General features: G+C 42.7%; 1 protein-coding gene across 1 annotated transcript in view; it reads left to right on the top strand.

Moving 5' to 3' along the window:
* TTC29 (tetratricopeptide repeat domain 29) overlaps positions 1 to 13,002 on the top strand; it is a 195,116-nt gene extending 182,114 nt beyond the window's left edge. Inside the window, exons 12-14 of the mRNA XM_053257260.1 lie at positions 9,931 to 9,969; positions 12,288 to 12,340; positions 12,588 to 13,002. Coding sequence (XP_053113235.1) covers positions 9,931 to 9,969; positions 12,288 to 12,328 — 80 coding nt within the window. The 3' untranslated portion in view covers positions 12,329 to 12,340; positions 12,588 to 13,002. The remainder of the gene's footprint in view (positions 1 to 9,930; positions 9,970 to 12,287; positions 12,341 to 12,587) is intronic.
* Positions 13,003 to 26,041: the final 13,039 nt, after the last annotated feature.

The following is a 26,041-nucleotide window of genomic DNA, read 5'->3' as shown; positions in this document are numbered from 1 at the left end:
AAGGATAACAGTGATTTCTGTGTGGGGGAGCCAGTGGCAACTACCTGGTCATGGACATACCATTATCTGGTTAGGGTTGAGCTATGCTAATTTGGCTATGGGTTGTGCTACTTCTTATTTCCATGTGGGGAAAGACCCTTTAAGCTGTCTTGCATCAGATGCTATGGATCTGGGTGAATTCCTGACATCTCTTAAGGACTTTTCCATTGATATGTCTAGAGTGACCTGGCAAGGCTTTAGTCACTCTTTGGAAAGTAGAGATGACCTGGACACAATTAATACAATTGGTGTACTGAAGAACAAGGGACAATGAAACATGTGGTCTGATAGCTGAAGCACAGGCAGCAAAACTCATGACAAACTCAACCTAAAATGGACTCTAGCCTGTGTTTGGATCGTGGTGGTGGTGGTGGTGGTGGTGAAGAAAGTGTACTTCACCATGTCAGCTCATGGAGCTTTTTCAAGAATTATGAGCCTATGGCAATCTGATCCTGGGGTGCAGATGATTCAGCCCTCAGGCACCTGCTGTGATCAGTTTGCAAAGCATTTTGCAGAATCACTCACATCCACTGGTTTTTTGCTTATCTCAAAGCAGTGTGCAGTTCTGATACAGCATTAATTTAGGCAAGTCTGGTGTATTAGAAAAGATGAGGAGATGTACTTATAATTTCAAAGTTTTATTTAGGCTAAAAATGGAGAGTTACAGAAGACAAAAGAGTTTGGTTAGGAAATTCAGTAATTGGCAAGCATTTCTAAAGGAGATTCTAATTATAGGTTTTTTATAATAAAAGGTGCCTAGAGAGTGGGGAGGCAGACAGGAAAAGAGATGAGGAGGCTCCAAGAAATGGCTGGAGGTATTTTATCCTATCCTTCACAGGCGCATTTGTTGCATGGAGGGAAATTGGGGGCTTCCTCTGGAGTAGAGAGTGGGGTGAAGCAGGGAAGAGGAGCGAGGAGCATCCGCCACAGCTCACCTGTATGAGAGTCCATTTTGGAGTAAAGTCCAAACAGGGTCCTCTAGCCATGTGGCTCGTTTGAAGGCAAGTATACTGCAAAACGTGCCCCAAGGCAGTTATTGATTCAATCAAACTTCCTGTATGGCAAAGAGATTCTTTCAAAACAAAAGTGTTCAATACTGGGGTAGATTTAGTCATTGCAGGTGTGTCCACTTGAACAAAGGCAAATGCAAGCTATGAATACGTTCACGTCCTGCACTAATGACCAGCTCCTGCCAAGAGAGTTGACTGCAGGCTGTTAGTTTACTTACTTCTTATCAATGGCTACTAGTCGGAAGACCACCTCCAGCCTTAAAGGCAGGATTCCTCTGAGTACCAGTTGCAGGGAAGTAACAGCAGGAGAGAGGGCATGCCCTAGATGGGCCTTGGGCCCAATCTAGCAGGGCTGTTCTTATGTTCTAGATCATATAGAGGGGTGCCTTTTTGCGCAACCTCAAAACACTGCTTCTGGCAACAATACCAGCTTTGACTGATTTTACTATGCCTCACATTTAATTGATTGATTTTATTCACTGGCTCTTAAATTAGATTAAGCTGGACGTTTATGCTGATCAATTTTGTACATTTTTAAAATTGTATATTTTATTTATATTTATCTCTGTGAACCATCTTGGGGAAATTGTGTTTTTAAAGTTGGGCTATAAATGAGTAAAATAATAATCTACTTCAAACTGAATTCTGTGGCAAGGTTTTGGTCACTCTGTGGAAAGTAGAGATGACCTGGGCACAATTAATACAACTGGTGCATGAATACAACTGGTATAATAGTATTCAGTTTCAAGTAGATTATGATTTTATTTTGTCCTTCCTCAACTCAAATGCATATGTATAATTATCCTATTAAATTCATCAATTTATGCAAACAATATACTTTGAGGTCATTTTACTCATCAGAGCCAAAAAGATGTACAAGCTTTAACTCTAGTCCCTTGAAGCCATCCTGGTATTGTGAAGAAGAACAGGATAGAACTATTTTAAATAAATATTAATATTTTAAATAAATATTAATAGTGGCGGGGGGGAATATTTCCATTATGCTTTCTGTCTCAGCTGAAAAATTATGCTTCCCATGATCCCAAAAGGTCTGACTTCCTATTTCAAGGTGTGTAAAATAAATCCTGCTTCCAATTCATAAACTGGGCCCCAACAATCAAGCCTTCTGTTCAAATAAACCTACCTATTCAAACATTCCAAGTGCTGCTCATTTAGGACTCCCCTATGTACTCATAAAGACTCATTCATTGCTCTGTATAATACATAGCCTCAAAGAGAACCAAATAAAGCATCTTTACAATCTACATTAAACAACTTTGTATAATAAAAGCAGAGGATTCTCTGCCTTAACTCATTGGGAAACTCTGGAAGTCTTGCATTTAGTACCTTGTTTTAGCCAAATTGGACTTGGAATACCTTTATAGTAAGTGAGCTAAGCTGATGTAGTTGTTTTGTCTTTCTGTGCCCACTCGCCAAGATTGACTGAAACACAGATGAGCAGAAAAATGACTTGTAATATAAAATAAGGTAATTAAAAAATGCAAGGTAGGTAGTGCATTTTGCATTCAATTGCAAAGGAATCCTAGCATATCTAGTGATATTAAGAGTTGCTCTTGTGGTAGGTAGGTGGTTTTAATATTATTATTATTTATTTATTCAATTTCTGTACCACCCTTCCAAAAATGGCTCAGGGTGGTTTACACAGAGAAATAATAAATAAAAAAGATGGATCCCTGTCCCCAAAGGGCTCACAATCTAAAAAGAAACACAAGATAGACACCAGCAACAGTCACTGGAGGTACAGTGCTGGGGGTGGATAGGGCCAGTTACTCTCCCCCGGTAAATAAAGAGAATCTAACGTTAAAAGGTGCCTCTTTGCCAAGTTAGCAGGGATGATAGATACTTCTGTCTAAGGAAGTGGGTCCTAATCCACAAAAGTTTATGTCACAATGAATCTGTTAGTCTTTAAGGTGCCACCAGATGCCTTGTTGTTGTTTGCTGCAACAGACTTAACAGTCTGTTCCCCCTGAATTTGCTTCCCATTATTAAATATTGTTAGTGTTCTAACACATATGGTTTAGTTTCCTGACTCACTTCTTGTGACCACCAAACTGGACAGCTTGCCTGTTAAACTAGAGGTTAAACCTAACTGATCTGCATTAAGACTGTACTCAGTCATTTATATGCCTGGAGCAGATCCTAGTTCCTTATCCCTTCCCTTTCCTATGTTGCTGTTGGACTCAGCAGAGCTTAATTCTAGAACCTGTTTCCAATTACAGGGATCTATCCTGAAATCTGATTAATTAATATAGAGAATTCCAGAAGGGTAGCTGTGTTGTAGCAAAGATGATAGAGAGTCCTGTTGTGCCTAACATCTGCCTTTCCCTACACCCCATAGTGAGCATGTACTCACACATCTAAAGGACATAAACGAGGAAGGCTTCAGGTCATAGAGGACATGTTTCACAGGCAGAACTGATTAGTCAGAAAGGTACTTCAAGAGTGCTGGTTTTCCAATTCCTCACTGCTCAAATGCACAGACCCTGGTGCTTGTGGGCTGGAAGCTGCAATGCAGTCAGCTCAAGTGCATGTCTCCAGTTATTTCTGCCATCACCAGCAGTGTTCAATGGCTGAATGAGCTTTATGGTTGTTGGCTGTAGACATAAAACCATTGAGAAGCTGCAAGGCTCTAGCTGTCCTAGCTGTCCTTCCTGTGGTTGCAATTCTAAGCTCACTTACTAGGGATCAAGCCCTATTGACGTCAGTGGGATCTGAGTCAGCATACCTGGACTGCCCTATCTGGCTTGTAATTGTTTTCTTCTAGAATGTAGTCAGGACAACAAAAAAACCCATCCGGTCTAAGACTGCAATGTTAATTGGTTTATAATTATTGATTTTAAATGCAACACTCCTGTGCTTTTCTGAAGAACTGCTTATATAGTTGAACACATTATCTGGCCTTTTCATATTGCACGATCAACTTTTTGGCAGTGCAAAAGTGGACAAGCACAGCTAATGGAGTAATAGCCTGCAGGGTCTAGCTAAATGATATACGAATATAATCAACCTTTGTGATGACTATTCAAAAGTAATCCCTTTAGCTTTCAAGTGCAACATATATTTCAACACAGCAAAGCTGTATGAAGAAAATCTCTGCAGACCACACTGATACAATATGGCCTTCATATCTCCACAGTGGGTTTACCTCTCATTGGGAGGTTTAAATTTAAGGTAATGACTACTGTATATTCATGTAAGCTGAGAACAATAGCATTGATTTGTTAGAGAAATGTTATAGTAGCTACCAAGGGTCCTATTCTGTAAACTTTGACACAACCCTTATATGTGGTTTACTGCATGCTCCATGTTTTTATGGAATGTGCTGGGGGGGGGAATTGTTTGCATAGCCAAATTTTTAAAAATGTATTAATCTTTATTTTCACAAAACTACCAAATAAAACCACCTCTGTTTCAAGGCTATGACTCCATGTACATCGTTAAAATCAGTAGGAACTGGCAAGATTGTAAAGCATTCTGTTCATATTGGTTAGTTGAAATATTTTTAAAGTGTTTTAGAAAAACACCTAAACCCTGAGCATTCTTCCCCAGAGGTTCTCCTGCACAAGCCCCATTGACATGAATGAGAGCTGTGCAGGAGCCTTACTGTGTGCACTTGTACAACTTCCATTCACTTCCACAGGGCTTGTGCCAAAAGAACTTCCGAGGTTATGCCTGTTGTTGATAATTAAACTGTTTTTTCACCATATTTTTGAATTCAACTTTGCTGAAGCTCCTGCAGCAGAAAAACATGACTGTTCAAAATGCAAATAAACTTGAGAGCAGAGTAATGACATGGATCTTGTCGTTTGAATTATACCCAATTGAAAGTGCAGCTGATCCTGTCAAATCCTTGTCAAGTTTCATAAAAGGTGTGTTACTATGGAAATAGCATGTATATGGCTTACACTTACACATATTGAAGTGATAACTCACATGCTGACAAATAATATAGTTTACACTGCAACAAATAGGATTATGTAAAATAAACACGAGCATCTTGCAAGTCCAAGCAACTTCAGCGGTACCACCTGAGTTCTCTTTTATGTGTTGTACTCAAATATTTAAAATATATCACAAGCACAATAAAAAAGTACCTTAGTTATTGGTTTAATTTCCACTGAAAGCTCTTCAGTGCAAGAAACGTGTGTGTGTAATTTTGTGAACATCCAGAGTGCAGTATATATGTAATGGGTTGCATTTTCCAAACATCTCTCATTTGCGGGTTTTGCATTTGTCTTTTGTTGACAAGAGGGTTGAAAGGTTGTTCCAAAAGATGTAATAGTGGACAAAACAGAAAACAACTATTGAAATATTCATCTAAAAGTAATAGTATGTCACAGTGTTCAACCATTCTTTATATCCATCACTTTGTTGTCTTTGTTACTATTACTGTTATTGTGATTATAGCACCATCAGTGTACATGGCACTTTATAGAGTAAGAACAAAAAGACAGGTCTGTGCCCCAAGGAGTTTACAATCCAAAATCTGACAAAGCAAAGCCAATGGAGTGAGATGAGAAGGATGGAGACAGGCTTAAAGAGGAAATAATATGATCAAGTCATTTACATGTATTTAGGCTTGGTTTAGTAGGAGAGGAGGATGAAAGGGTTGTGCCGAATAAAGGATGAGTTTTGAGGAAGAGTTTGAAGAAAAAGAGAGAAAGAAAGCATCACATGGTTGTTCTTGAAAGGATTTCCAGGCATAAGCGGGGGAGCAAGATGAAAAGTAGAGTCATTTAAAGTTGCCAGAGAGCTTTGGATGGCTTAGAGAAGTGAAGCTGGAGGAGAGAAGGTCACAGGCTGGGAGAACAGAAATTGGGATGTGTGAACCGGCTCGGTTCGAGCTGACCCGGTTTGACAGGTTCCAGGTTGAACCGGGCCCAGTTTGAACCAAGGGGCAGGGGTTTCCCTAAACCTAGATGAGGTGGGAGGGGAGCAACAGCTCCCCACCACCGGCCTCCCCAGAGTAACCCGGGCTGGCAGTGGCCCAGTTCGGGCCTCTGCGCACATGTGGGGGCCATTTTAGTGATCTCTGCACATCCATTTGCATGACCACATAATTTGTGTAGTCACACAAGTGGCCTCTGTGTGTGCATGGTCACTAAAATGACCCCCATGCATGTGCAGAGGCCCGAAATGGGCCGCTGGTGGCCCAGGCTACTCTGGGGGAGGCTGGAGGGGGTGGGGGGAGCCACTGCCACACACACACACACCACAGCAGCAGCCACATACACAACTTGCACTGTAAGTACTAAATTACAATCCTCCCACCCCATCTAGGTTTAGCCCTGCCCCTGCCCCTTTACTGGTAAAGGGGAATCCCCACCAAATCACACTTTACCAGTAGGGTTCCAAGCTGGTTTGAGCTAGTTCAGCAGTCGAACCAGACTAGGTCCAGTTCGACCAGTGCCAAGACCAAGCCAGGTCGGGTTGGTTCAAATCCAACCTGGCTGGTTTTGTGCACATCCCTAAACTGAAAAATAATGGGGGGAAAGGCCATGGAGGGCCGTGAGTGGAAGTGTATGGACTGAAGGAGGGATGTTACATGGTCTGGGCAAAAAGAGAGGTGAATACAAGATACACAAAACAATTTGGATAGATGGCCAAGATGTGACAACAAAAGAGGAGGCTGCAATACAGAGATTATTAGAGCCATGGACCAGAATTTTTGTTGGAATGGAGGAATAGAAAATGTTGTATGGAGAGAAGTGACATGACTTGAGGATAAACTGAAAGTTTCTAGTTGTTACTTTAGGTTTCTACAAAATATTTTTATCACCTCTAACCCTCTTCTATTGAATCTCCATCCTCTGTTATCACCTATTCACTCTGCCCTCTGCACTCGAAATGTTGGTGAAGTAGGAAATGAGTGGAGACAAGAAGGCTGCCTTTTATATATTACTCCTTCCCCCTTGAGGTGTTGTTCCTCCATAGGCTTCAAAGAAACTCTGCCTATACTTTTCACTCTGCAATCCACTCTGATTTTGTTTATAAATCTCTGTCCCTGACCACCAGATGTAACATTTCTCCAAGATAGGTTTCAGTTAGCAAGGGATACATCAACTTCCAAGCTAACTGCTCGGTTGCTAGTGAGGTCCTTTTCAGAAGCTATCAGTAGTATTTAGGGCCTGCAGTCAGTGAATGCCATCTTAAATACTGTGGTTGCATATTTGAAAAGGTTGACATAACTGAAGACTCTGTGAGGCTCAGATGATTTTGTCGGAGGGACAGTTACAGCTCTGAGTTCCTTTCAATAGATGTACAGGTGAAACTCGGAAAATTAGAATATCGTGCAAAAGTCCATTAATTTCAGTAATGCAAATTAAAAGGTGAAACTGATATATGAGACAGACGCATTACATGCAAAGCGAGATAAGTCAAGCCTTAATTTGTTATAATTGTGATGATCATGGCGTACAGCTCATGAAAACCCCAAATCCACAATCCCAGAAAATTAGAATATTACATGGAACCAAGAAGACAAGGATTGAAGAATAGAACAATATCGGACCTCTGAAAAGTATACAGTGTACTGTGCTTGATTGGCCAGCAAACTCGCCTGACCTGACCCCATAGAGAATCTATGGGGCATTGCCAAGATAAGGATGAGAGACATGAGACCAAACAATGCAGAATTGCTGAAGGCCGCTAATGAAGCATCCTGGTCTTCCATAATACCTTATCAGTGCCACAGGCTGAGAGCATCCATGCCACGCCGCATTGAGGCAGTAATTGCTGCAAAAGGGGCCCAAACCAAGTACTGAATACATATGCATGCTTATACTTTTCAGAGGTCCGATATTGTTCGGACGAAGACACCCCGCCCCCCACCCGATCCCCAGTAATGATTTCTGGGATCCCCCCTCTCCCCCGAGTGTGTACACCACAGCTGGAAGCAGCTGCAGCAGACATAAGACTAGAAAAACAAGGTTAACGGAGCACTTGCTCCATTAACCTTGTTTAAGAGGGTGGCTAAACAGGCGCGCTTGCTGCCTTGGAGCCACTGGGCTCACCCTCGAGCTTGCTGGTTCTCACAAGCAAGCAAGACTGGGCTGGGCTCCCTTAGCCCGGTTTTGCTCGCTCATGAGAATAGCCTCTTTGCATTAATGCTGAGTCACAGAGAATGCTCAAAACTTCAGTTGTGTAGTAGTTGGAGAAGAAGTGGGGGAGACCCAGGTTCAAAGGCCAGCTCAGACATGAAGCTCACTGGGTGATTTGGGGCCAGTCACTCACTCTCTCAGCCTAACCCATGTCATAGGATTATTGTAAGGATAAAATGAGAGGGAAGCGAACTGTGTATGCTGGCCCAGAGCACCATGGAGGAAGGGCAGGATAGAAAGGTATTTTTATCAGACATTTTTATGAGAACTTTGAACAGGTGGTCCTGGTAACAGATTCTTTTCTGCTAGAGAGGAGGCACAGATATCTCTGCTGTCTCTGACATGCCTCTGCTGTCTCTGAGACATACTTTTATCCCCTTGCTACACAGAGCAAATCGTAACTTTAATCAAACAATGGCTCTCTGCAAGAGTAAGCCCAGCCTGAGTTCGGCTGTGCGTGAGAACCGCTGGGACCGGGCCCAATCCTGGCAGGGCAGCGCCGCCTAGCCCAGCTTCTTAGCCCGGATTCTTGTTAGGGTTAAGGGAGCAAACACTCCCTTAACCTGGGCTCCCTGGTCATGTGTCTCTTTGGGCTGCAGGCACCTAGAGATGGGCACCCAGAGCTCCCATCCACTGTGGGGATCCCCCAATGCACGCTGCTCGGTGTGTGGTGCATTATGGCCTACCCAGAAGCCATTATGGCCTACCCTGTTGTCCCGGCCTCTGGAGCTCCACGCTACCTGGCGCAGCCCTGCTCGTCTGGGAGCGCGGTCTACAGTTCCAGCAATGTTTGAGGGATCCTCTAGGGGGAAGGGAAGATTTCACAGCCTTCCCCCTTGAACAGTCGTGTGAATACCATCTATAAACATGATCAGGTTGGAACTATGTTCTGCATCTCTTAGCATCTGTTGTCCTCCAGATTAGCTCTGGATTCTTCTGGGCTATGCACCTATGCCAGCAGGTTTCTTTTCTGGAATCTCTACTAGACTGTCTGACATATGTCTGTTTCCAGGAAGCTTGAACATGAAGCTTAGGGTGGGAGACTAACTCTAGGCCAGCAAATTCCACATTTCCAACTGGAGCCACAGCACAGGGATGTAGCTCACTACGTATTGCAAAGGTGAAAAGCAGATCACTGGGTATTTTTATGAAGCAGATACTCTTGCAGGTGTCTGACCTGGAAGAAGAGACTGTTGAGTAGTTCCAAAGCATATGTATTGCAGGCTTATTTGGTGTGATCAGTGGCTTAATCAACTAGAGATTAAATGGTGGGGAGGTAATTGTATTCAGTGAGAACAAAATTTAATTGGCAGACATGAATTAAGGGAATATTTTCTACTTTTTTAAAGATATGTATGAGTGGTGACATTGTGTAGTAAACTGTAAATTATCTTACGTTGCATTCAAAAGGCCATCTATTTCCATCAATTGGCCATCTATTCCAGTAGTATGATTAAACTGAAATCAATTTTTAATAAATTAACTCGGAAAAAGGAAGATGATTAATCAGATTAAAATGATGTAATCCATTAAAGCAAAGTCAATATTTGGCCACAGTGCTGCAGTTCACATTTGAACTAACTCCTGTTTTGGTTAGCTTCCTTAAACTCCAGTGAATTCTTGGCATACGGGCTTCATGAATGTGCTTCAGTCACAAAGCCCATAAGGTGTTGGTAATGGTAATGGACTTGCTTGCTTACTTGTTAGCCAGTACCTGGGATGGAAAGATAGCGCCTAACTCTATCCCATTTATTCCACAGAAGCTCCAGATTCAGTTGCCCTGCCAGAAACAACTTCTGGTAAGTAACAGATCTGCAACTTCCATTGCCTTTTCCAGCTTTTGAAAATTGAATCAGAGTGGTGAGGCTGATCCGCTGCAAGTTTCTAATGTGTAAATTGCCATTAAGAGGTTGCAAGGCTGAGTATGCTGCCAGATTGCTTCTGGAACCAGAGCATACCCAGCTATGAACTCTTCACATTGATTCCAGTCTCTTTGTGGGCTTACTAGAAGGAATGTGTTGTGTCTTTTCTCCAGCACTCTTGTGCAAGATCGCTAGAGCTGCATGGAGAATCACTTTTGACCTGTTGAACATCATGTTATCCTAGTCCTTCAGGGGCATGGCTCCACTGAAATCAGAATGAATGCCAACATAAGGCTATGGCAGTGAAGTGATAAATGATGCATGTGATTGTTGTTATCTTGATGAGCATGTTGTAAACAAAGCAAAATAAGTGAGGCTGTTCACACATCTGAAAGCTGGCACTTGTCCTACTCAGGTTTGGGAGCTGTGCATACTCCCAATTTTTAGTTGTGTGGGAGCAAACAACTAGGTAGGAGGAGGAAGAAGTGCTTGTGTGGGAGACAGGAGCTGTGTAGGACAGCATCATCCTACCCAGCTTTCATACCCAGCATTTGACCAAGGTAAGAGGAAAAGCTGTCCTACCTCCCCCTCCTCCTAGCTAGTTGTTTGCTTTCACAAAACCAAAAATGGGGAGCACTCACAGCTCCTAGAGGTAGGTAGGACACTTGTCTTATCCAGTTTTCAGTTGTGAGTACAGCCTCAGTATCTTTCATTTTCATCGCTCAATTCTTGAGTCCTGTGGTCTGGTTTCAACATGATGCTGGGAGTGTTTTGTTTTATTTTTCAGCTTGACATGCCGGTTCCACATGCTCAGCATTATAGATCAATCGGACCAATGGTGCCCATTTGTGGAGAAACATATAGGTCCTTCTGGCCTATTGGAGACCACTGCAAATGTGCACTAGCCATACTTATCAGTAAGGGAATAATAAATTCTAAGCAAGCAGGACAGCACCAGATAGCTCTTCTGCTTCAAGGATGGAGCTGTAGCTCAGTGGTGGACTATCTACTTTGCAGAAGGTCCCAGGTTCAATCCTGGAATCTCCTGAAGGTCCCAGGTTCAATCCCTGGCATCTCCAGAAGATGTATGCAGAAAGTCCCAGGTTCAATCCTGGAATCTCCTGAAGGTCCCAGGTTCAATCCCTGGCATCTCCAGAAGATGTATGCAGAAAGTCCCAGGTTCAATCCTGGAATCTCCTGAAGGTCCCAGGTTCAATCCCTGGCATCTCCAGAAGATGTATGCAGAAAGTCCCAGGTTCAATCCCTGGTATCTCCAGGTAGGGTTAGAAGAGACTCCTGCCTGAAACCTTGGAGAGTTGCTGCTACTCAGTGTAGACAATACCAAGCTAGATAGACCAATGGTCTATGTTCCCAGGAATAAGATTGCACTGATCCATAGAATACAGATACCAGATTTTAATGTGATTTGTTTTTATCCAATCCTTCCTCCAAGGAGATCAAGGCAGTGCACCTAATGCTTTCCCCAGTTTATCTTCCTAACAGTCCTATGAGGTAATAGTGATTGGTCCACTCTTCATGGCTGAGTGGAGATTTGAACCCATGTCTCCCTAGTTCGATATTCTGATCACAACACCACACTTATAATTTACATCAACATAGCTTCAGTTAAGGGAGACACTGGATTGCATGCCTACTCATCTAATGTGCCAAAAATATGTTAAGGCTGTTTTCATGACCATTATTGGGGTGGGCGGGGGGGCTGGAAGCAGGGTTGAACCTACCTTTCTCCAGACGATCAGTCATCCTCTGTGTGGTGCGCAGCTTACATACTCACATGATCCATGCTGCTCTGAGCAGTGTGGATCTCTGGAGACCAGGGAAATGATGCCCAGCCTCCAGGTATCCCTAAATGCACTGCGTGAAGAGTGTGGTGCGTTAAGGGAGTTCCCCTCAAGCCGGATGCTCTAGGCACCCGGCTCGGTGTCTGCTCAGGCTGCGTGCAGCCCAAGGAGACACACAACCCCGTACCTTGTACTCAGGCAAGAAGGCAGGTACATATCCTGCGCTGTTTGAGGAGGCAGTGCTAGGATTGGCCTCAATCCCAGCACTTAGGTAGGACTGCCTAGGCCTGGGTAGGGCTGCTCATGTGAACAGCCTTCTTGTCTAATTCAGCTTTGGAATGTTACTTAGATGATTGCTATGTTAATAGGCTCAGGCTGGCCACCCCCTGCTCTAGCTATTGTCTATGTTATAAGAGCAGCCTTTCAAGAACGTATGTGTGTCTTTTTTTTCAGATGCTGAGAAAGAAGAAAAGACTGAGGAATCCCGTTTCTGAAGTCACTGTCTGGTACATTATTTTTCCATCACTAAACTATTTTCAGGGCATACATTTTACAGCTGATACTGCTATCAATGATGGTAGTTTAAACCTGACCTGCAACAAGCTTTTAATATGTATTTTTGTTTTGCTTCATTCAAATAGATGTTGTTCCTCATGAAATCAATAAAAATATGTTAGCGCTGCATTTAGAATTCAACAGGATTTCTCACAGCTAACCAGTTCACTTCATTTCACTTTATTTCCCATTCTGCAGAGCTGTGGGAGCTTCTGAAGCTGATGAATGAGTCTGGGAAGATGCTTGTTAGAAGAAACATAATGAACGTTCAAATTTCTTCTTGGAACATTCACAGAGAGCAAAAATAAGCACATGCCTGGGCTAATCAAATACAGATTGTGGTGTGTTTTTATCCAGAAGTATCGGCTTAAGCAAATAATTCCCAAAGAGAACCACTTTTGATTTAACCCTAACCGTAATTGGCATCCTTTTCAAAATATGTGAACACCAGTTAAATACTAACTGCCCTTGTTCACCCTGAAATGAATGACAACTGAAAAATTCAACACCTTGTAGGAATGCTCTTTAAAGATTGCTGTATACCTTCCTGCATCTTTGCTTATGTTTGTCTGACATGATATTGCAAAGAACATTAAAGAGCATCTCAGATGTATAGGCATCAGGTAATTTAATCTGCATGTTATGAGCACAAACATTTGAGGTCCTGGGGGCCAACATCAAGGGGGCAAGTATGATACAGCTGAAACAGGATTGGACCCAGCACTGTGCTGCTGTGGGAACCTACCAAGTGATTTCTCCCATGTGATTCCTAGTTGTACAATTCGCCATGGCAGCTTGGGGTTTGGATCAAACAGAATCAGCAGCCATGTTACAGCAGTACATGCATACTAATTGGGTCTTAGTTAGAATTCAAGTTCTCCCGATTCAAAAAATGCCCACTCAGCCATGAAGTCAGCAGTCTTGAACACATTACTGTCTTGCAGCCTAACCTACTGTACCTCATAGGACCATTAAAAAAAAATCAGAGCAAGGTAAAAATTCTTACTGAGCAGTACTATACTCCAGTTAGGCCAGTTTCTAGTTGTACTGGTCTAATATTGGCCTAGAGCAGGGCTGCTCAATTTTGGCCCTCCTGCAGATGTTGGCCTACAATTCCCATAATCCCTGCTTATTGTCCACTGTGGCTGGGCATCATGGGAGTTCAAAAACAGCTAGGGGGCCTAAGTTGAGCAGGTCTGGCCTAGAGTAATTCGGATCCTGTACCAGTACAGCACAGGAGGAGCAGAAGAGAAGACAAGAGCTGAAGCCCCTTCCCAGGAAGGTGTAACCTCATTAGCCACCACTTCCCCAATATCCATGGCAACACTGCCCAGCACGGGCCCTGATATGGGCCCAGGCATGGAAGGAGCCAGTCTTCACACAGTGACGGGGAGATGCCCCCATGATATCAGTATACCACACCCACAAAACAGAACCCTGATGCAAGGATGCCACAGTGCCTTCTGCTGCCTGAGCTGCTGTGGAGCAAACAGCAGTGGTGGTGGTAGTAGCAGCAGCAGCAGCAGCAGTAGTAACAGTAATATCCAAGGTGAGAAACGTTTGGTGCTGCTTGGGCCCCCTTTCTCAATGCCTGTGTGTGTAACAGCAATGCTTCTAGCTCAGGACTCTGTATACACAGCTAAACAAAAAGCCAGGATCCTTTGCCAATAAAAGCAGAATTCTGCAACCTGTGTATTTTACATCTGCATTTCTTTTCTATGAATAATTTATTCCGTTTCTCCTAATTATAGTGAAGGGCTATGGAGCAGGGCACACTATTCAACTGGAAATCAATCCCCTCTCATTCTGCATATTTTCTGTCTGTGTGTGTATGCACAGATCTGGAATACACACAGCCCTGCTCTGACTCTTTTCTTGGGCAACAGTGTGTTGTGTCTGCTTAGGCATGTTAAAGGAGTGGTGTTTGTTGCTGATATGCGCCCATGTTGGTCTGCCTACAGCGTTGCTGTGGGAATAACCACTTCACCTGCCCTGCCCTTGTACTCCCAGTGTTCTATTACTGGTGTGGGATTCTTGAACCCAGGGGGTGGTGGAAAAGGAAGCTTTTCCACAAAAGCTTTATAGAATGCACAGATTCTGATGAACTGGTGCGGTTGCTTTTACATTGCTTCTCCCAGGGTCCATTATGAGACAGTGGTATTGTAATATGTTCAAAATCTTACAATGGCTGTAAGAAATACTCTTGGGCTGTATTGGTGGCAATGGCTGAAGAAATGCCTGAGGTAGTAACATCTAAGCAGAACAGGGCCAAGATTTATGACTTCTCAAATGCCTCCCGGCAAGTTGCAGTTCTTGGAGAACTCTCAGCTAACACACACTAAATGCTCTGAGAGGGATGTAAATCCTAAACACACTTGCTCATGCATATTTTCCAGTAATGTTAATATAAATGACACACTCTTATCAAGGGGAAGATAGTCACCTTTCTGATTCCATATAAAGTTTAAACGTTTATATGTGAACAGTACAGCTTCCCATATTAGCAATAAATGGACCCCCAATAGAGACAGATACTTCCAAAAATTATGATGGTAGGCCCCTATGTCATAAGTTGCCAACCTGCTATTCAATATGCTTGCTGGGACAGCTTCGGATGTTATATAATAGAACACAAGGACTTCTGACAGGAAGACATCCATCAGCAATCACTCCAGCAAATTGGCAAATAGTACCAAAAGGTCTAGAAGGTAGCAGAACAATATTTAAACCTTGCTGTTTACATGGAAGCGCAAATCAAAAGAGTGGTGCAAAGTAGCCTCAGGGAGATGAGACATCAAAAGGACTGAACCCAAAGGTTCACAGGGAACAAGGTTACTCACTGGCTGGAGAACTATTCCTGTTTGGAACTAGCTGGTGCTAACAAAAATAACTCTGAACTCAGGAGATGATTTTGATCTGCCTGTTCTGGATGGGGTCACACTTCCCCAGAAGGAACAGGTATGCAGTCTGGGGGTGCTTCTGGACACAAAATTCTCCCTGGTGTCCCAGGTTGAGGCAGTGGCCAGAGGTGCCTTTTATCAGCTTTGCCTGACACGCCAGCTGCGTCCGTTTCTTGAGATAAATGACCTCCAAACAGTAGTACATCTGCTGGTCACCTCCAGACTTGACTACTGCAATGCGCTCTATGTGAGGCTGGCTTTGTACGTAGTCCAGAAACTACAGTTAGTCCAGAATGCGGCAGCCAGGCTTGTCTCTGGGTCATCTTGGCGAGACCATATCATTCCTGTCTTAAAAGCTCTGCACTGGCTGCTGATAAGTTTCCAGGCAAAGTACAAGGTTTTGGTTATAACCTATAAAGCCTTGGGCCCTGGGTATTTAAGAGAACGTCTTCTTTGCTATGAACTGCACTGCCCATTGAGATCATCTGGAGAGGTTCATCTGCAGTTGCCACCGGCTCGTCTGGTGGCTACTCAGGGACGGGCCTTCTCCATTGCTGCTCCAATGCTTTGGAACACACTCCCTGCTGAAATAAGAGCCTCCCCATCTCTTACAACTTTTTAAAAGGTCGTCAAGACACATTTGTTCACCCAGGCTTTTATTTAGATATTGTTTTAATTGTGTTTTAATAGTTTTAACTTTTTAAATTTTAACTGTTGAAGTTGTTAATCTCTTTATTGGTTATTTTTATTGTCTTGTCAACTGCCCAGAGAACTTGCATTTTGGGCGGTATAAAAATATTATTTATAAATAAATAAATAAATAAATAAATAAAATAGGGTCAGGGATAAATTAATGGCAGAACATGATAAGCTGCTATGAACTCTCAGTGCAGATTAAGGAGGCACACAGCCTTTTGCTTACGACTGAGGCCAAAAAACTGCCACTCTCAAACTCAAAGGTAGGTATTTGTGGTATAGCCCTCTCCCCGCCCCCCCCAAACCCTCTTAAACCTACCTCTTTTTTAGCTGTTCACAAACACTTTCCCCTTTTGCTGCTGCTTTGGTAGCCATGTTTTATCTTCCATTCCTACTCAAGTGATCTCAGCCAATCAGAGATTATATACTAGTTCTGATTATGTCATAATGGTATGATTAGTCCAAATTGGCTATGTAAGACTGCCTTTAAGAGTAGAAGAGGCCCTTTTAGAGTGAGAATAATGGTTTCAAACCACATGCACCCCTCAGAGTTCAAAAGCCAGTCACATTTGCAGTCCAAAAAATCACTGAGCAGGGGAGCTCCTGATGAGGATTTTTTATTTTATTTTATTTTATTGCAAAATACGCCTACTTAGTATTTGTTCTAGATTGGAGCCAGAAAGCTTAGAAATAAGACCTGATATCCACAATAATACTCTCCTTTATTCACCCATTTCTACTTGGAACAGCCCATTTCTCTCCTCTTGCTCAACCTGATAGATTCCATCAGGAAGACAATATACCTTTCTTTGCAAGCAGCTGGTTTCTAATCTCACCATCACATTGTTTGTGTGTGTGTGTGTGTGTGTGTGATTCATTTCAGCTCTGTTGTAAAATTGTCTCTGTAACATTAGTATCGTATTTTTGAAACTGTTATTGAAACTGCTACTAAGAGTATATTTGATTCTTTTTTAAGAAGAGAACCAAATGTTCACTATCAGGTGAACTTAAAGCTTTAGCTCTTGTCTTTATTCATCTGTATAAAGTCAACACAGAAGTGCCAAGAGGCAGAGCTGTAGGAAAGGCATTTTAATCACCCAGTAGTAGGAGTCTGTAACCCACCACATAGGTTGTAGCATCTCCTACAACCATAATCTGCTGGAGCAGTTTCAGATCTCAAAACAACAGTCTTAGCAGCCTTATACTTTGCATAATTGACAATACATGCCTAACTCTGCATAGAATTGAGCTTTACAAATGCATCATTCTAGATGATGTAATGTAGGCTGTTGTCTGCACCAACTAGACATTAGGGATATATACCTCATTGGCCAGTTTTCCAGTGGCATCTTCCATTATGCCTCCTAGTATGTTTGATGCACTTTAGAAATCAATAATAATATTTACTGGTGTCACCCACATCTGGTCCTAAGTTTGCATATGTCCAGTTTATTAAACAGTTAAAATTATGTATATATCACTTCTTTTAAAAAGGTTCTCCAAAGCAGTTTACAAACAAAAGGGGGAAAGGTTCCCTAGCAATAAAGGGTTCACAATTTAAACACACACACACACACACACTTAACAGGCACTGGGAGGATGCTGTGAAACATAGGAAACATAGGAAACTGCCATATACTGAGTCAGACCATTGGTCTATCTAGCTCAGTATTGTCTTCACAGACTGGCAGCGACTTCTCCAAGGCTGCAGGCAGGAATCTCTCTCAGCCCTATCTTGGAGAAGCCGGGAAGGGAACTTGAAACCTTCTGCTTTTCCCAGAGCGGCTTCATCCCCTGAGGGGAATATCTTGCAGTGCTCACACATCAAGTCTCCCATTCAGATGCAACCAGGGCAGACCCTGCTTAGCTATGGGGACAAGTCATGCTTGCTACCACAAGACCAGCTCTCCTTACACTCTCCCCATGCTCCATATAAAAAAGCCTCCAGTTTACATGGTGTCTCTTTGCCCATCTTGCAGTGTAATAAGCCCCTCACTTCTGTGATTTATCACAATGTACCTCTGTGTGCTAGTGAAGGACAATTGAATCAACACAATAGAAATATCTTAATCTTTCCTTCTCCCTATTTTTTGGCTTTGTTGAAAATATGAAACTGTCTTACCGCATGTCACAGTTATTTAGGTTAGTATGTATGTTTCCCATAGTCTAGGAAACATGCCCACACTGGTATGTTTCCCAGACTATGGGAAACACCTATATTGGGCCGCAGCGATATAGGAAGAAGATGTAAGACATTATCTCATACTGCGCAGGAGGGGGCAGTGGTCAACCCTCTCCTGTATTCTACCAAAAGAAAACCACAGGACTCTGTGGGCACCAGGAGTCGACATCAATTTGACAGCACACTTTACCTTTTATTGTCTACAACATCAGGCAGTGCCAGTGGTCCTTCCTGAAGATGCCAGGGATGTCAGAGGGCTTTAGGCCACCTCCAGCCTCAAAGGCAGGATGCCTCTGAGTACTAGTTGCAGGGGAGTAACAGCAGGAGAGAGGGCATGCCCTCAACTCCTGCCTGTGGGCTTCCAGCGGCATCTGGTGGACCATTGTGCGAAACAGGATGCTGGACTAGATGGGGCTTGGGCCTGATCCAGCAGGGCTGTTCTTATGTTCTTATGAACCTGGGACCCTCTACCTACAAATCAGATGCTCTACCACTGGTCTCATTCCCACCTGTTCCCCTTCTAAGAAATTTAGCAGCTGTGCACTTACTTCCATTTTAAAAGTAAAAGCAAAATATTGTAATGGTGGCTTTTCGCATAGACTGATTACTAATCACCAACCAAGCAAGGGGTGGGGATGGGAGTGCTGATATGTGCTCTGGCCATGCCGAAGCACCAAGAGAACACAGGAAACAATGTATTAACTGTAGATACTGAGGGATGCTGGTACAGAATATAATGCCACCTTTCCTGAATCCTCATTCCTGTATCCTCTGTAAATTGGGGAGGGGGGCATAGTATGCCAGGAAATGCTCTTGGGCATACCCCATTGAAATGCACAGAAGCTGAGCAAAAGTGCTACTCCTATGCTCTCACATATCCCCTGCTAACTGGGCAAAGAGGCACCTTTTAAACATGGTGATTCTCTTTATTTAGCAGGGGGAGAGTAACTGGCCCTATCCACCCCCAGCACAGTACCTCCAGTGACTGTTGCTGGTGTCTATCTTGTGTATCTTTTTAGATTGTGAGCCCTTTGGAGATGGGGGTCCGTCTCATCTATATAATTAATTCTCTTAGCCGGCACGCGTGTCCAGGACTTGGCAGCAGAACTCTCGTGACATGCTGCAAGAGTTCCGGTGAGAGGCCCGGCCAAGGGAGGAGGAGAGGGGGAAGATAGTGGCGGTGGCGGGCAGAGGAGTGGTGGAGAGAAAAGCAGCGGGGATGGCAGCAGGCAGGGGGGAGAAAAGCGGTGGTGGTCGGAGAGGGGAGAGAAAAGCGGCAGGCAGACGGGAGGGAGAAAAAAATGGTGGCGGCAGGTGGGCACCGGGGCCCTTTTTGGTCGTCCACCGCCAGGTGAGGCTCTGTGTGGGCTGAGGAACGGGAGCGGGGAGGGCTGGAGAGCACAGGGCTGGAGGGAAGGGGAAGAGAGCAGAGACTGGGGCAGGAGGGAGAGGGAGGGGGAAACAGCCGGCCCCAAAGTGCCGCACAGATGCTCTGTGCGGGGTCGGCTAGTTTATTTATATTTCTCTATGTAAACTGCTTTGCAAACTTTTGTTGGAAAATGGTATATAAATATGTTGCTGTTGTTGATTCAGGCCAATGGGGCTTTTGCAAGATTCTTAGCTGCAGCAAGGAAGATAACTTCCTGAAGGACCCTTTCAGTGGGAGAAAGTGAAGCATGTGCCTAGCATTCATTTGACTTAAATATGCCTGGAAAGTGCTTTACTTAGTTTGTATCATGCCCATTGTGCTTTGTGGTGAAGCTTCTGCTTAATGATTGGGGGGGAAGGTTTTTTGGTTTCTGTTGACAAATACTCAGATCCTTGAGGAAGTGTCATTCAGAAGCATATGGGAGAGCTATGAATTTGCTGAACATTTCAGGTTAAGTCTGCAGTTTTATAGCATTCATTTCAGTAAAACGAAAAAGCACCGTTTCAGACTCTACTATAACAGAACACAGTATTTATTGGACTTTTTAATATATTCAGTGTTACAGTTCATTATAGAGTACATAATCATTTTGTCAGTCTACCCTAGCCTATTGTGTTTTCAGATTATGTAAAACCTACGTTAAAAACTGTAATTCAAGGTCTAATGTTTAAGGCCAAGTAGGAGGTTTTGCTCTTATTGAAACATGTGTTTGAAATCCACTAAACAGGTGTTTTTATAACAGATTATAATGCACTGAAACTATCTTCATTATCCCCATTCATTCTTGGCATCCAGACTAGAGTCTTGTACAGCTAGAATTCAAATATTATAAGCTAATTTAATTCAGTACTAACACTCCTTTTTAATAAGTGTTTAATCACCTCTTTCTTCATCTCTGCTCACACTTCTGGTTTTCACTGCTACACGTGCATCTTCTCCTGCTGCACTCTCTTTTTCCCCTTGCTCAATTATATATTCATTTTAACTCTTCCATGCTGATCTGTGGATTCAGGCTGGGAAAGTCATAGAATATATGAGCTAACTAGGTGGCCAGTACGATGTGAAGGGATGAATGCTCTTTGTGATTTTTGGCAAGGTCTAAACCTCTAGACATGGAAAATAGGTGATAGCATTGCGATACTTTCCATTTTCAGTGCGCCATCATGCTTTTATTGTCCTGCCTATCTAGCCTGCAAAGGTCAAATATGCGTGTTTTAAAAGTTTTTAGAGGTTTTAAAAACACAAAAACTACTAATCACCAGCGTTGTCAGAGGAATGGAAATAGAAATGGGCAGGAATGTCCTCAAAAGATTACTCCATGGAAGAAAGTACAACAATTTGTTCATTGTTATCCTAACCCTTTCCTCTGTGCAAAAAGGACTACAGTTTTACCCTAATCATTTGAGCGTAGGGATCAAAAAGGGGTGAGAACACACAGAAAGCCTTAAGTGCAACAATGCTGTCATCTATTTTCTGTTTCTAGGGGAGTAGATGTTGCCATGGGTCACTGTGAGCATTGGTCCCCTGAGATGGTACAGAGGGCCAAAATGTGGCCCTTTCCAAAATGCCTGGGTTTGTCTTGCAGAGCTCACCATATAGCTAACCATAGAGGTTCATCTTCTCTTCAAAAACAGATGTTCTGTCTTCTGCTTTTAAATACTTAATCTTTCTAATTCAGTACTATTTAGAAGTTTCTTTGACATCACATATGCCTCTCAGTAATTTGCTGCTTTGCTGTCGGTGCTTTCCTGCTCCATTTCTGGGATTCCACTGAAGTCTCACAGGCCTTCAGCTTTTTCAGTATTATGAAAATATTATGAAATGTGGTGGGGAGTCTATGTGTAATATTTGAGGATTGGAGAGGTCCATAGGTGCAAAAAGTTAAGAACCTCTTATTTAGACTGAAAAACCAAGCTTTGATCAACAATACATTACCTTTTAAAGCTAACACAAGTCACCTATCTGAAGTGAAGATCTGGCATCACTCTAGGCTCATACAGTTTTTCACAATGGCTTAAAATTATGTATATTACAGCTTGCTGCAGTGAACAGTTCTTATTCAAGGATATGATATGTTGCCCTTCATCACATAAGTAGGATTCTTCTTGACCACTTGTCAAAGAATATGTATGTGAGGCAAATGATGTAATGACAGCTGTGCTTTCTCCGTCATCCAAGTTTCTCACTGGTAATCCTGGGAAATATCTATTCTCCCCATCTTAACCACCCACCTGGATACTTTGGAGATATGCATGAATCTCCTCTCTCGAAAAGTGGAAAGCAGAAGGGTGCAATGACAGCATCACCAACTAGGGAAAGTTTAGTGTCTGTTCATCCATCTAGGGAACGTTATGGCTGGAAATGTTGTGATGGTCATAGAGTGTATTTATCAGATAATTGGGTTACAATGGAGGCTATCTCCATATGTGAGAAGAGAATAGTGAAGGGTGCCTAGTAGTGTATGCACATTATGGAGCCCTGGTCGCACAGATTAGATCTGATTATTAGCAGAAGTGTTTAGGAGAAGTCAGTCTGTGATGTTTAGGAGAAGTCAGTCTGTGATTTTACAGGGCTGTCAAAATCAGAGGTCAGCTATGCAAGCTCCTTTGATCAATAGTCAGTTTGCTAAATATAAGTGCCAGTGCCATATCCATAAAGCATCTAGATGCTGCATGTTCCAAGTTTAGTGCTGTATCATCCAACTAAAGAAGAACGAAAGAAGTAGGAAAGATCTCGGGGTGGAGGGAGATGGTACCTTTTGCCCTGGCGTATCTTGCCTTGAAGCAGGAAAGCAGCCAAGACTGATCCAACTATTATTCTTGCCAGCTATGGTGACAGCCAAATGCATGTCTTGTTACAAACTACACATTCAGGAAATGCATCCAAACTACACATTCAGGATAGCACTTAGTACATCCCTCCTGTGACTATACGACAATGAGTACTATTAATGCCATGATTAATTTAAACTGGAAAAGAAATATGTTGGGAGTTGTAAAGGTCAGTTGGCCAACAAAGAAGACGTATACAGTTAAATGGTGGGGGGGGGGTCTATAAAATGTAATAGAAATAAAGAGCATGGAGGGGTCTGTGTTTAAATGCCCCCCTCCATTTTTTAAAAAACCCTCCATTCGGGGACATACATTGACTCTGTAAAACAGGAAGAAGGATTTAAGACACTTTTTGTCTGAGATAGACCTTGCTTCACTTTCTTCTTGATCCTGAAGTGTTGAAGCTTCTTCTTTTGTCTTAATTGCTTGGCTTTCTTGACCCTTACCTTGTTCCATACTTCTGTCTTGCCACTTACCCCAATCCCTGGCTCCTGGTTTGTTACCAGGTTTGATCCTTGGCTTGTTCCCGACTACAAGCTTGTTGATTTATCTGGCCCTGGCTTCAAGCCCTGTGCCATCTACAGATAAGTATCCATAGCTCAGCCAACATGGTATAAATGATGTTTGAATAACTGCTCCAACTAACTGGTTATCACCACAATGGCGTTGCTACAAATAAATATCATGTATGAAAGCAAGCGTCGCTCAAGCCTTTATTAGCTTTTTGTTCATTTCTTTCTTTGTTTACCATTTAGTCTGACTAACTTTTCATTTATATAAGCTCTATTGGCATTATGAAGCAAATGAGTGAGTACACAATGTTAATATTATCAAGTCAAAGATTTCTTTTTATTTATTGTTTTGACAAGGTGCCTTCTTTTGAATATAAAACAATCCTGGGAGCCATGGCAATTTTTATTACAAAAATGAGATATCAACAGCTCGGTGTAGAACCTGACTACTTGTGTTTAGTGTCTGTCTTCATCCAAGAGATTCCATTTCATCAAAAAGAGCGTCAAATAGCTGCGAGTTGTATTTAAGGAGACAGAATTAGAACAGCTGTAGCAAAAACTGCTTTGAGTCAAAGATGCTTCACAGGAAAGCAGTGTGAAAGAATCTCTAGAGAAACAGACATCTTTGCCTGAACATTCTCTATTGTTCAAATAGATCCATAATTGTTTTATGAACAAAACAAGTTAAGTAAGTGCTGTTAGCGAGCTACCTTTTTTAAAAAAATTGCTCATAGTAACCTATATATATATATATATATATATATATATATATATATATATATATATATATATAACACAATAATATACAATATAATCCTGTGTTTTGTGCAGTTTGTTTGACAGTGACTTAGTTAATAAAGGTGTAACTCTGTTTTTCACTGCACTGGAATGGATCTAGACCTGTACGAGTTGCACCAAATAAAGAATAGTCTTATGCAGAGTGGGTTCACACATAACAGCGCATGTAATTACAGGATAACCTCTGGTTCCTGGTGGGTGAACACTCCTGCTACTGCCACCACTTCCATTTCATGTGAACCCAGAAATGTCCAGTGGAGGATGTCAGGTAGCCACCTCTGCCCAACATTATCTGCTTCACAATGTTGGGTATGAATATCAGGCAAATGTTGGGTAGAAATAGGTAAAGTAAAGTTGTGCCATTGAGTCGATGTCGACTCCTGGCACCCACAGAGCCCTGTGGTTTTGTTTGGTAGAATACAGGAGGGGTTTACCATTGCCTCCTCCCATGCGGTATGAGATGCCTTTCAGCATCTTCCTATATCACTGCTGCCCAATATAGGTGTTTCCCATAGGGTGTTTCTCATACGGAAACATACCGAACCAGCAACCTCTTGCTCCCTAGGCAAGTTACTTCCCCACTGCACCATTAGGTGGTGCAGAAACAGCACATTTCTGGGTTCACACAATGCAGAAGCAGTGGCAATAGCTAGAGTACACACAACTGGTGCTTCTTTCATACTTACGTGCCACTATGTGTGGAACCCCCCCCCCCTTAGAATACTGTTAAATAACCTTAATGCTAATATCATTCATGCTCCATTATCTAAGCAATCCTATGCAATTAATTTTAAAACAAAACATCTCAGTGATTCTTGCTTTAAGAGACACCTAAACTAAGGACATTACACCACATATATCAACACTGGCTCCTTGCATAAGCAGCATAAAATGTGAGATGAGTGGTCATATATTTTGGCTAAAGCGAGTTCTGTGAATGTACCTTCAGTTATGGAGATTGCTTCAACAGAGACCTCCCAGCTCATATTTTACACTACTCACACAAGCAGATGGCCTCTGTGAGTGAAAAAAGTAGCTCAAAAGGAAGGGTTCAACTGGCTCTTGCTGCATGTTTATCTAAAGTGACTTCCCTACGCTGTTATATCACTGAAGAACGCAATGGCTATAATAATATTAGAATTATATTACCATATTAGCATTTGTATCCTGCTTTTTAAGTGTTATTTCCAATGGCTGTGAAGTAACTGGTGCAAGTGGTCCACCAGTTTTACATGTTATGGTACATTTTATTACCATATTAACATTTATATCCTGCTTTTTTAAAGTGTTATTTCCAGTGGTTCTCTGTCATGCAACTGGTACTGGTCTAGATCCATTCCAATGCAGAGAATTACAGAGTTACACCTTCATTAACAAAGTCACTGTCAAACAAACTGCACAATATGCAGTTTTATATTGTATATCGTGTGTGTGTGTGTGTGTGTGTGTGTGTGTGTGTGTGTGTGTGTGAGAGAGAGAGAGAGAGAGAGAGAGAGAGAGAGAGAGAGAGAGAGAGAGAGAGAGAGAGAGAGAGAGGTTACTATGGTGCAATTCTACAGTCTCAGACAAAAGTTGTATAAAACTGCAGAAATGCACCATTGCAAAGCAAATGGGAGTGCTATGCAGTATGTCAGCCCCTGTAAGGTGGTTGAGAGAAAGTGGCTTGCCTACGGCTGTCTCAAGGGTTCATGGCAGAGATGAGATTCCATCTGGGGAAACTCTGGTTCCCAGCTCAGTCTCTTAGCCACTACACTACACCAGCTCTCTGGCATACGAAATTGACTTTTACAGAATCAGACCCTCAGTGCTCTAGCCAATACCTGACTGCATACTATGATGAGAAGGGGCTCTCTAGGGTCCCAAGCAGAGGTCTTTCACAACCAGTGAATCTAATTCAGCAAGAAAAGTTTTATACACAGTAGTTTGTTTCAATAATACTTGCTTTATATCCCATTTCTAAGCATACTGATCACAATGAAATTTATAAAAATGTGCTTGGGAAAGATTATTTTGTATTGTTCTCTCTTTAGCTCGCCACCAATGCCATTATCCTGGGGCACCCTCCAGCTATGCCCGCATGCCAGTGGGGCATCTCTCAGCTGCTCCTGCATGACGTCAGCACACACAAGGCCTCTGGACATGCACGGTAGCATGGCAGAGATGCTATGGTGCTTGGGCATGGTCAGCAACTGTGTGCATGCTGGTATCACGCAGGGGCAGCTGGGACATACTGTACCCTTTTGGTGCTTGGGCATAGTTTGGGGGAGCACCAGGATTATGGCAATGGCAGCAAATGGAGGAGGA

This window comes from Hemicordylus capensis, chromosome 5 (assembly GCF_027244095.1).
Source record: "Hemicordylus capensis ecotype Gifberg chromosome 5, rHemCap1.1.pri, whole genome shotgun sequence".
Taxonomy (NCBI): domain Eukaryota; kingdom Metazoa; phylum Chordata; class Lepidosauria; order Squamata; family Cordylidae; genus Hemicordylus; species Hemicordylus capensis.
The sequence above is the reverse complement of the archived record's forward strand: the minus strand, read 5'-3'. Positions and strand labels throughout refer to the sequence as shown.